Source organism: Gracilinanus agilis, chromosome 2, assembly GCF_016433145.1.
Source record: "Gracilinanus agilis isolate LMUSP501 chromosome 2, AgileGrace, whole genome shotgun sequence".
Lineage (NCBI taxonomy): Eukaryota > Metazoa > Chordata > Mammalia > Didelphimorphia > Didelphidae > Gracilinanus > Gracilinanus agilis.
The window spans coordinates 530,183,693-530,196,343 of NC_058131.1; the positions used below are offsets into that span (position 1 = coordinate 530,183,693).

The 12,651-nt window shown below is 34.6% G+C and overlaps 1 protein-coding gene across 1 annotated transcript in view; it reads right to left on the minus strand.

Annotated features, from left to right (window-relative positions):
• EIF2AK4 (eukaryotic translation initiation factor 2 alpha kinase 4) overlaps nucleotides 1-12,651 on the minus strand; it is a 133,747-nt gene that overhangs the window by 65,352 nt on the left and 55,744 nt on the right. The window contains exons 7-8 of the mRNA XM_044665134.1: nucleotides 3,143-3,258; nucleotides 29-186 (exon numbers count right to left, since the gene is read on the minus strand). Coding sequence (XP_044521069.1) covers nucleotides 29-186; nucleotides 3,143-3,258 — 274 coding nt within the window. The remainder of the gene's footprint in view (nucleotides 1-28; nucleotides 187-3,142; nucleotides 3,259-12,651) is intronic.

A 12,651-nucleotide genomic window follows, 5' to 3' on the forward strand; every position in this document is an offset into this window, starting at 1 on the left:
TAAAAATGAAGGAAAAAGTATGCCCAACCTGTTTTTTGCATTTATCAATCTTCTCTCTTTCTTGATTGGTAAGGAACTGGCCCATTTTTTCCTGCCACTGAAGGATCCACTCATATAAGAAAACAAAATTGCCAGTGGCTGTTTCCAAGGCATTATAGGTTAGTTTTCCAAGCTGTATATCATTTCCTGTATAGAAGAAACAAATAGAGCAAGAAATGAAGTTAAATTTCATTGTTATATTTTCCTTTCATTTGATAGACAAAGAAATGTATTTACAAAGAGACAGAAATACAAAAGAAATATTTAATAAGGAATCATCAAACTGAATATCAAGGCCAACTTTTTTTTTATTCCTGACATCATAGTAAAATTTATTTGCAACCACAAATGCTCTCAAAATGTCAAATAACAAAAAAACTGAGAAGGTAAAAATGGTGACATTATATCAAATTTGTTCTGATTGGTATGTGTAGAAAGAATGAATCTATAGTCATCTTAACTTCATAGAACAAGGCTATGCATTGGGTGCATTTTAAAATCTAAGGGTTTCCTAAACATAAAACTAGCTTATTAAAAACAAAATATGCAAAATGGCTAGAAAGCTCAGTGGATAGTGAGCCAGGCCTAGAGATGAGAGGTACTGGGTTCAAATTTGACCTTCGACACTTCCTAGCTGTGTCCTCTTGAGCAAGTCACTTAATCCCCATTACCTAGCCCTCACTTGAACCAATATTTAGTGTTAATTTTAGGACAGAAGGATTTAAAAAACAAAACAAACAAAAACTGCATGCTCAGTAAATGCAAATGCCCATTTGTATCAGGAATTGGTATGAAGGAGGGCCCAGAAAAGGCAACTAAATGTGACTACTTTGTAAAAATATAAGTGATAGGCAGGGAGGCTTATTTAGTCATAGGCATATATTTCCATTTATATTTTTGTGAATGAAATTCTTGGAAAACAAAAGAACATAGTCTGAAAAACTGGTATCGTATAATTATGATTTATTTCCACTTGGAAAAAGTAAAAATGACAGTGTAATTAAAAAAAAACACTTGGATAAAGAATGATTGTACAAATTCAATTGATACTCAGAATGCAGAAGCAGCTTCTATTCCATGAACTATTATCATATTATAGATCTTTTATTAAAATAAGTATTTTTGTAACTTACTGATAACAGCTATCTAGTATGCTACAAATGACATCTGAAATTTTTAGCCTAGGGAAAAAAAATCCAATTTTCTTTTGCTTTGACAATCCAAAGAAACAAATGGAATACAGCATTGAAGAAGTCAGAGGTACATTTATTAAGTGCTCACTGGATAAGGTATGCTATTACTTAAATAAAAGTTATGATAAACTTGGTATGTATGGCATTCAATATACTTTTCAGTGTTACATAAAAATTCCAGGCTAAAAATGGTAATTAAAAAGGAGAAAAATAATTGGACTAAAAACATCTTACAGAAAAAAAGAGAGGAAGACAATTAAGAATAGAACTTTGCCATCAACCAGTATGTGCTAAGAATGACATAAGCTAGTCATTCTGGTGTCTTATTTCGTCCCCTGTTGGGGGATTCATGCATTTTCTTTTCTGAAATTTTAATACCTTTCAATTGAAAATGATGGCTTATTAGTTAATCTCTTTCTTTCTTTCTTCCTTTCTTTTTTCAACTTTATAGGAAACTAAAGCACATTTTAAAGTCCTTTGCCACTGTGGGAAATAAATAACTGGTGGTTTTATGAAGACCCTTCAAAGTGCAAATTTGCTTTCTAATTAATGTATTAAGTGTGGGAAATCTGTTTAATGAGTACTAGTGAGAATCCCAGGCAAAGACATAATAATGAGCAGTAGGATTAGGATTAATTTACCTCCCTGATGTCTCCAGATCTGTGAACTAAAATGGGTTTTGTGCTGTGAATTTCAAATGTCTCTGAGACAAGTAGCATGAATGTCAATTATTTTCAACAAAGATTTTGAGTTTGCCCTATAGCCCACAGGTCACCAATTTGTATGGAATGGGAATACTATATTAGCCACTAAGTAATCAGTTGACAATTAACCAGTAATTCATTATGAAGTTTGTAGATTATCCATGTCCTTTGCATATCCTCCTATCTACTGCTTGCTTTCTCAGTATTTTACTACTCATTTCAACTCCTTAAGGAGAATGGGAAATGGAAAAGAAAGGAAGTGAAATTAAAATACGTTCAAATAAGGCAGTAAAATTGAAGTTACTCATTAAGATTCATTTTTGCATCATCTGTGGATTTTTCAAACTCTTTCTGCTCCCAGAATATTATGTATAGAGATGATTATTTCTCTGTGAAAGACATAAATAAATAAGGGGAGGATATGTGTGTATGTGTGTGTGTGTGTGTGTGTGTGTGTGTGATCTCAAATACAACGAGTATTGAAAAACTATTTCAAATTCTCCATTAGTCATTAAGTATAATTCCAAATAATAATTTTTTAGGACTGCTAAATAAAATATAACCAAAACAGGGACCTTCTAGTCAAATACCCAATATGCCAGAAGAAAAAGGCAATTAGGTTGATAATATCAGCAACTTGTAAAAAAAAGGTATTTCATGGTCATTAAAGGGCAACAGAGTACTAAAAACTCTAAGTTGTACTAAGGGTACTAGGTTGGCATGCAAATTATTTTCTCAGAGGCAGAAGTCTGATAATCCTAATGTGTGAAATTGGCTAATGTAGCATATTTAGTATTACTGCACACTTTCCAAAAACTCAGGTAATTTTAAATATATGATTTGATTTGTCCTACTAACATTCCTAAGAACATGGATTATTATTGTTTTCTTATAGATGGAGAAAATCAGGCTTGATTGGAATCATACTACAAACCAAGGATAGGAAAGAATAGAACTCAGGACTGATCTCAAAAATCTTGAACTCTTTCTATAAGACCACACTGCCTCTTGAGATATATCCAGTGTTATGAGAATAATGCCAGCAATACCTCCCTCATGTTGTGAGGGTTAAATGGGATAAAGACTATAAAGTATTGTGCAAACCTAAAGGAGTTATATTTGTGTCAGTAATCATCATCATCCTATCATTCTTCTTTATGGCCATTTTTGGTCCTTAAAATAAATGGATGTAGCTAATTTACTCACCAATACATTTCCCTTTGTGCACCGTGAGCTGATAAGGATTACCCATACTGAAATACAGGATTTCACAAGAGCCAGGAGAATCTTCACTACTACATATAGAATACTGACGTTCTCGCCTTAAAAATAAATTTGGACAATGATTTTCCTTCAATTTAGCATTAAACATGGATAACCCATTTAGGTGGAATCTGATGTTTCTATCTGTCCCCATCTAAGTAGTGCAATGAATAAAGAAAATTTATACATTGTGTGGAAGTGGCTGATTTTAGCTGTCCCAGTCAATGAAGTGCCCGGGAACAACATGGTCCCAACCTCTTAATCCCAATTCATCCAGAAGAACAACAGGTCAAGAATATCAAGGGAACTAATGAAAAAAAATGTGAAGGAAGGTGGCCTAGCAGTACCAGATTTCAAACTGTATATAAAGCAGTGATCATCAAAACAGTTTGGTATTGGCTAAAGAGAATGGTAGATCACTGGAGGGGATTAGATACACAATATACAGGGGTAATGACTTAGACTAGTGTTTGATAAACCCAAGGATCCCAGCTTTTGGAATAAGAACTCACTATTTAACCAAAACTGCTGGGGAAATTGGACAACAGTATGGCAGAAACTAGGTATAGACCAATATCTCACACCCTATACCAAAATAAGGTCAAAATGAACATATGATCTGGATATAAAGAATGGTATCATCACTAAATTAGGGGAACACAAGATAGTTTACCTGGGAGATCTTTGGAAAAGGGAAGAATGTGTGACCAAACGAGATAAAGAGAGTATTATAAGATGTAAAATGAATAGTTTTGATTATATTAAATTAAAACACTTTTGTACAATCAAAACTAATGTAACCAAGAGTAGAATGTGTAAGTGTTAAAATTAATGGTTTGGCTAAATATATGAAAATTATAAAGGTGCAATATTGTATACACCTGTAATTAGAAGATTTTTAAGGGAGATTGTAAAAGGGAATTCTTTGTTCTCTTTGAATTTGCACTTGTGAAAGGGAATCCTTTATTCTCTTTGACTAGTTGGAGTTAACACTTTGGTTAACAATAACTTTGAATCAACATAAGCTTGAACTAGGTGGAAGAACTCACAAACCACTTAGTGAATTCATATCCTGCCTAGTGCTAGGTGAGAAGCCGGCAAGATATTTGGAGAGTTTCTAACTCTTGTTTTTAAACTTTTTTTTCTAACTCAACCAGTCAGAAACTTGTTCACATCCTCAGAAAGTGTGAACCCTTTTGAAGAGTATTCACCCCTCCAGAACTAGTTCCCACAACACTGCCCCCTGGGGAGTGCTACACAATTTGGAAACTGTGAAGAGGGGAGAAAACACCATAAAAGCAAGCCCTGAACTCAGTCTTGGGAAGTTAACTCTTGTGGAGAGTGAACTCCAAGGAAAGAGTCACTCCATGGAAACACAGAAGAAAAACAACTGCTTGAACACATGGGTTGAGGCGGACATGATTGGGGATGTAGACTCGAAACTACCACACCAATGCAACTATCAACAATTTGGAAATGTCTTGATCAATGACACATGTTAAAAGCAGTGGAAATATGTGTTGGATATGGGGGGGAGTTCAGGGGATGAAGGGGAAAGTAAGAGCATGAATCATGTAACCATGTTAACTTTTCTAAAAAATAGATATTATTAAATGTTAAAAAAAAAAAAAGAAAGAAAAGAGTCACTCCAAGAAGGAAGTCAGCTTGAAGAAGGTTGGCTCAAAGAAGAAAGTCAGTCTCGGGAGTCACCTTCAGCTCCAGTCATTGTCTTGACCTGCCTCTTGGAGGGAACTTGGGTGAGTGGATAGCTGGTTTTCCCTTCCTATCTTCTGGAGAGAGTTTAATTCTGGTTGAAGATTAACAAGTCCTGGCTGAGCCAAGCACTGGAACTATATTTAGTTAGATAGGTTAATATCTCCTCTATCCTTATGTATTCCTCTGCTTTCACTCTTTCCACCTCTTTTATAAATAAAAGATTTATAATTTTCATATATTTAGTTAAACCATTCGTTTTAATGCTTACAAGGGGAAACATCAAACTGGGAAAACATTTTATAACAAATTTCTCTGATAAAGGCCTAATTTCTCAAATTATAGAGAACTAAGTCAAATTTACAAGAATATAAGCCATTCTATAATTGACATATGGTCAAAGGATATGAACAAGCAATTCTCAGGTGAGGAAATCAAAGCCATCAATAATCTTATGAAAAATGTTTTAAATCACTCTTGATTAGACAAATGCAAATTAACACTTCTATCAGATTGGCCCACATGGCAGTAAAGGAATGTAGTAAATGTTGAAGGGGATGTGGCAAAATTGGGACATTGATGCATTGTTGGCAGAGTTGTGTGACCTGATCCAACCTTTCTGGAACTATACATTAAAATAAACATAAAGTGTTATAGTTTTGGAACTATACCCAAAGGATTATAAAACTGTACATACCCTTTGATCCAGTAATAACACCACTGGGTCTGTATCCCAAAGAGAATAAAAAAAGAGAAAGGACCTTCTTTGCACAAAAAAATTTATAGCAACTATTTTTGTAGTGGCAAAGAATTGGAAATTGAGTGGATGTCTACCAATTGGGGAATGGCTGAACATTGAGGTACATGTTGGTGAGGGAATACTATTGTACTATAAGAAATGCTAAGCAAGATGATTTCAGAACAGTTGGAAAGATCTGCAGGAACTGATGCAGAGTGAAATAAGCTGAACTGGGAGAACACTGTATACAATAATAGCAATATCATACAATAATTATCTGTGAGAACTTGGCTACTCTCAGCAATGTAATGATCTAGGACACTCCTGAAAGACTTATGACAGGGAATGCTATCCACCTCCAGAGAGAGAACTGTTGGAGTTGTTTTTCATATCAGTGTATTTATGATTTTATTTGGGGTTTTTGTTATGTATGAGTTTGCTCTTACCACAATGACCAACATGGAAGTATGTTTTGCATGACAATAAAATAAAATTAAAAAAACAAAACAAAAAAAGAAATAAATCTCCCTTCTTACACACTTTGACCAAGCTAAATAAATCTTCTCTCTATGATACATAACATTTCATCTCTTATTTCCCCACCTTTGCTCTAATTGCCCTTTGGAATGTATTTCTTCCTCACCTTTACCTCTCAGAATTCTTCTCTTCCTTTGAGGTGTAGCTGAAGCCTCACCTCCTGGATGAGCCTTTGCCTGATCCTCTCTGTGGCAGGTGCCCTCCCTCTAAAACTTCCTTGCATTTAACTACTTTGTATTTATTCTTTTTATGTTGGTTCTGCATATACTTTAAAAAGTTGTCACCTCTGTTAAAATGCAAACACCTTATGAGAAGGGATTGTTTCATTCCTTGTATTTATATCTCCTATGCCTAGTACAATGCTTGGTATAGTAGTTTCTACTTAATAAATATTCCTTGATTAAACATCTATTACATGCAGGCATTGTGTTAGTTGCTATATTTAGTTATATAAAATTAGACATCTCCCTAATTATATTTAAGTTAAAATTTGTTTGCATTTCTATAGCATGAATTGAGAAATAATGAAGAGAAAAAAGTTAGCCTGGAATTTTAAAGTTTCTGTAGCTAAATTCCCAGAGTGGGCAATTCTCTAATTGTTAACCAAGAGCTCACACAAATGAGATAATGTCTCTCTGCCCCTACCTTTCCAAATCCTTCCTTTTCTTCAATATTTTTCCCAGGTGCCACTTGGAGGGCAGTTGAAAACTTTCTGTCCAATGTTCCTATAGCATCTTCCTGAAAGCTCTCCTTTGCCCCCAATTACTCCCTAAGTTACATCAATCACATTTGTACAGCAACAGGTTCAGCTTTCCATCCTCCCTGATGAGGTAACTGTCACATTCTGCCTTTATCAATAACAATAAAAACAGCAGATTACCTTTAGACATTTATTTACACTTTATTTATGACTGTTGAATAAAGTTCCCCCTCCACAGCTTGGCATTCAAGGTCTTCCACAATCTGACTCTGAACTACTTGTCTCATTTTATCTAACATAACTACCCTTCAAATTTCTAGCCTGTACCATCCAAATTGATTCAACAGGACCCATATTTTTTTGTTTTTGCCTGTTTCTGTTTGCTCTTCACTTAAAACAATCACTCCCATCTAACTACTTCCAGTCATTCTTCCTATCTTTCAAGACACATGACAAATATGTCTTCCATTATCCCCTCAGTCAGTAGTTTCTCTTCTGTAAACTCTCACAGCACTGTTTAGACATACATAACCACACATATCACTCTTCTTGGTGTGGCTGGTTGATATAATAATCTTCTCTGAAAGGCTGTAAACTCTTTGAATGTCTAGATGGTTACTTTACTTATCTCTGACTTCTACTTAGCACCTAGTAAAGTATTTGGACAAAGAGAGCAAAAAAAAAAAGATGTTTAATTTATTTGTTGAGATAAAAGTTGTTTTATATAAATAAAGGGGTAATTGTGGAGGAGATAAGGGAAACTGTGGGATAACGTTTGTTTTTTTTTTGAGAATTCTTTTTTGTCTCTCTTTTTTAAACTTTTTTCTTCCCTGGATTTTCATGACACTGCTGCCTTCTTGTTCTCTTCCTATTTGACCATTCCCCCTTTGTCTCCTTTGCTGGACTGTCATACATATTATGTGGGTATTCCCTAGAGCTTTTTCTTAGGCCCTCTGATTCCTTCACTAAACTCTTTTGATTTCTTCAGGCCTTAAGTAATCAAGTCTATATCTTCATACAGATGTCTCCCAGATCTATATATTCAATCTAGCCTCTCTTCTGACCTCTAGTTCTGTATCACTGACTTTATTTCTAAAATCATTTCCAAGTGGAATTTCTATAGCTACCTCAAACATAACATGCTCAAGATTGAACATCTCTACCTACAACATATCCTTCTTTCTAACCTCCCCATTTCTGTTGAGTATACACCTAAATCCTCTTGATCATGGGGATTCACAATCCCAAAGCTAGCCTTGACTTTCCCTTCTCCTTTATCTCTCATATTTAATCAGTTGCCAAGCCTTGTTAATCCTACCTCTATACCTCTCAAAGCTGCTCCTTTTCTCCCACTAAATATGGGCATGTCTCTAGATATCTATTTATATAAACTATTGTAGTAACCTCTTAGTTGGCCACTCTTTCCATTGAATATTCTTTTCTCTTTTGACTTCAGACACACAACACTCTTGGTTCTCTCTATTTTTTAACCTTCCTCTGTCTCCTTCACTGGTTTCTTCCTTCCTTCCTTTTTTTTTTTTTAAATCCTTACCTTCCATCTTGGAGTCAATACTGTGTATTGGCTCCAAGGCAGAAGAGTGGTAAGGGCTAGGCAATGGGAGTCAAGTGACTTGCCCAGGGTCACACATCTGGGAAGTGTCTGAGACCAGATTTGAACCTAGGACCTCCTGTCTCTAGGCCTGGCTCTCAATCCACTGAGCTACCCAGCTGCCCCACCCCCCCACTTCCTTCACTAGTTTCTAATCCTCTTCCCAATCCATTAATGCCAGTGTCCTCTTAAGAGACTTTCCTTGGCCCCTTTTATTTTCTACATGCTCTTTTTTTAGCAAACTTATTGTAGTTCAATGATTCAGTCCTATTCCCTAGTATTTCTAGCATAATACCCCGGCACTTCTACAAGTCAAAAACAGAATGGAAATTTGGAAAATATTTTATAGGACTAATTAGCATTGGTGGCATTTAATGATTGCCATTTACATAATACTTAAGGGACAAATCCCATTTTTCTTCCCCAAGAACCCTATTTTAGTCTGGCTAGTTTCTAGAGCTAAACCAGATTTGAGCTTCCAAAATGAAAGCCAAATGAGTAAATGGGCCATTGCCAAGATATATAAGAGTTTTATCAGAATACATTATTTATCAGGAACAGCTAGGGGACTCAGTGAATAGAGCACTAGTCTTGGAGTCAAGAGGACCTGGGTTCAAATCTGACCTCAGAATTCTTAGTTTCATGCTCCTAGACAAATCATTAACTCCAGTTGTCTAGCCCTTACCACTCTTTTGCCTTGGAACCAATACTTAAGTATATATTCGAAGATTTAAGGTAAGGGTTTAAAAAAAAACTAGGTTACTTATCCTGACTTACTAATAACTAGTAAGACCAATGCGGTTCAGAAAAAAATCTTGGTTAGAAGTAAGTAGATGTCTACTGGATGTATTATTGTCTTTGTGTTTCCTCTAAATAGAAATCAGTCCCTTTCAATACACATATAAGCACAAATAGCTCTGCAGTTATAGGGAATCAAATGTCAAAAACTTATACAAAATACTATTATCACTCCAAATTTAAAGATAGGTAAACTGAAATGGGGAGATGATCTGATATCATCCAACCATTATAATGTTGCCATTCTGGACCTCTGAACCTTTCTTTGGACCTAGAGTACTATAAGTGAAATGTTTGACTCAGATCTATATAACAGGAACTATGTTTATATAATTTTTTACTTCTAAAGACTTCACAGTGCTTTGGATCACATTTATAGGCCATTAGTTATATGAAGAAAGTAGGGATGTTAGGGAGGAGTTTTCCTGAATTTTATTTTATTATTTAAAAAGTCTTTACCTTCTGTCTTAGTATCAGTTTTAAGGCAGAAAAGTGGCAAGAGCTAAGCAATTTAGGTTAAGTGACTTGTCCAGGGTCACAAAGCTAGGAAGTGTCTGAGGCTACATTTGAACCTAGGATCTCCTGTCTCTAGGCTTGTTGATCCCTGAATTACATATAAGACTTGCAGCACAGAGAAATTAGGGCATTTCTATAAAGCCAGAGTCAGTGAGTTATATCAGTATGCAGATTTATCTGGCCTTTCGCTCTTGTCACTCTATCTCTAAAATTGAGGAAGCTTTTTTCATAGAAGCCATAGTTTCTTGCAGAAGAAGAACATATGATTGATCACATGGTTCGATGGGTATATGGTTGAGGATTTTGACCTTAAACGATCACTCTATTGCAAATATTAATAATATGGAAATAGATTTTGGACAAAGATACATGCAAAACCTAGTGGAATTGCTCGTCAGCTCAGGGAAGGGGGAGGGAAGAGGAAAGGGAAAGAACATGTATCATGTAACCATGGAAAAATATCCTTAATTAATTAATTAATCAATTACAAAATAAAATTAAAAATATTTTTTAAAAAGAAGCCATAGTTTCTGTATAGTCTCTGTCAGGTCATAGAAAATAATGGATACTGGTAACCATATGAACGATGCAAAAAATTATTGCTGTGTCTTCACAATACACATATGTAGTATCTGTGCCTCACCAAAAAGACAATTTCCACCACTTTTTTGTTCTTATCCATAACAATCCAAGCCTATCTCTTCCTTGTGTATGCCACTTTTTAAACTCTACTTATTGTTTTTTTAGTAGACTCATATAATAAACTACAAAGTGAAAAATCCAAGCATGTAAGTCATTGTTTGTGGAAAAATAGAGGTCTTCAAAGGAAACTGTAGGTCCAATGTTGCATAAGATATACTTTAAACAGTGGAGACATTTTGTATAACTGTATTACAATCACTGCTCTAAGTGTAAGGGAAAGAAAGTTTTACATAAAATAGTAAAAATAATTTTATCCAAAAAAACCTCAAAAGTTTACTTATAAATCATTTTAGTCAACTATAAGTCAATGTTTTGCTAAGTTAACTCTCTGTATTTGTATCCCCAGAGACTGATACTATTCCTGGCACACAATGGATGTTCAATAAATATGGATTGTTTTAAAAAGTTAAATTGTCTTTTTAATCAATCAGTATTAATTTTTTTTCTCCTATCTTCTATCTTAGTATCAATTCTAAGACAGAACAGTGAAAAGGGCTAGGCAATGGGGTTTAAATTACTTTCCCAGGGTCACACAGCTAGGAATCAGCCAGTATTTCCAAAGTGTCTGCTACAGGCCTGGTACTGTGCTAGTTACTAGGGTTACAAATAAAAAGAATTAAATAATTCCTATTCTTAAGAGGAATTAGGTTTTCTTGTAGTTTTTATCTATTTATATGAATATGAAAAAAGGCCAAAAGGCTATAGATTTCTTTCCTACTCTTCCCCAACACTGATTATTATTACAATTAGCTCAGATACAAGTATATTACAAAATTTGGGTTTGCACATTTGTTTTTATTTTCCAAGGTTGTTTTTGTAAGAATGGGAAAGAAAGGGCTTTGATTACAGCCTCCATTTGCACAAAGCAGAAGAAAAATCTATGAATGGCAAGGGAAAAATAGAGTAAAGCAAAAAAAGGACTAGTCATGTTATGTATGATTATCTAGCACTTCTACTACTAGTTAATCAAGAGAATGCAAATAACTTTTAACTGCTACATTTTGATATATGTGTGTCTCTGGTAAGAAAGGTGGAGAATTTTTTGGACTTTTTTCAATTCTATTCAATAAATATTGCATATTTTTAGATTTAAGACATTGTGGTAGATGCTTTGATGGATAACAAGATGAATAACAAGAGTTAGACTTAAATATCTTTAAGGTTCTTCCAGTTATGACAAGTCTATTGATAAGGACAGGGACTAGACTTCAGGTGTCAAATTCAACTAGAAACTGTTCCCTGCTGTGAAAATGGCATTAGCTCGCCCTTATCCATTCTTTAGACTTTAGCCACCAGGAATGTCACCCCACCCAACTTAGAAGTAAGTGGTGAGGGGGGAGGTCTATGACCCAAGTGGTTGAAAGTTGAAAGTGAGTGAATTCTATTTCTATGGAACAATTATTCTTTCTTCATTAGCAAGCCATACAACTGCTAGCTCTAATACTACACTTTGTATTTATAACTGCATTTCAATAATAAAATTCCTTCTGTGTTCCAAATCAGGAGGACAAGAATTACTACTCCCACCCAAAAGCAATCCAAGATAGTAGGAATATGGGCTCCTTGTTCTTTTTTCCTAAACCAGACTACAAAAGCTTGACAGCATCCAGGAAGAAAGTATAGGGAGAATAGTTCTGGCAGCCTTAACAAGGAGGTTAATCCTTTTTGGAACAGTCATTCTTATGTAAGGAGCCCTGTCAAACAAGAGAAACTTGTACTTATTCTGTAAAATTCCCCAAATTTATGTTGGTTATTCAAGAGGTCAGAAAAGAAAAATCCTACGTTGTAAAATTTTTATTGATCAAGAAATAACTTTCAAAAAGTCTCTTCTCTAGTATTTGAGTTTTTAAAAGGCAGACTAAGCTGGAATTAGAAACATAATTGGGACACTTCAAAGGTGGCCTTTAATGAATTTTTCTATTGAGAATAAGATATAGTATAAGTTTAAAAAATGCTATTTAGAAAGCAGAATTTTCCCTTATTACATATAATACTATCTTACAGGTTACATTTGAGTTTTAAAAACTGATGACTAATAATTTGCTTTTACACTGCCACTGAATAGAGTGGATAATAATTTACAAGGAGACCCTCGAAATGATAAATTATGCAATCTACCTGTTAATCTCTGAATGTTT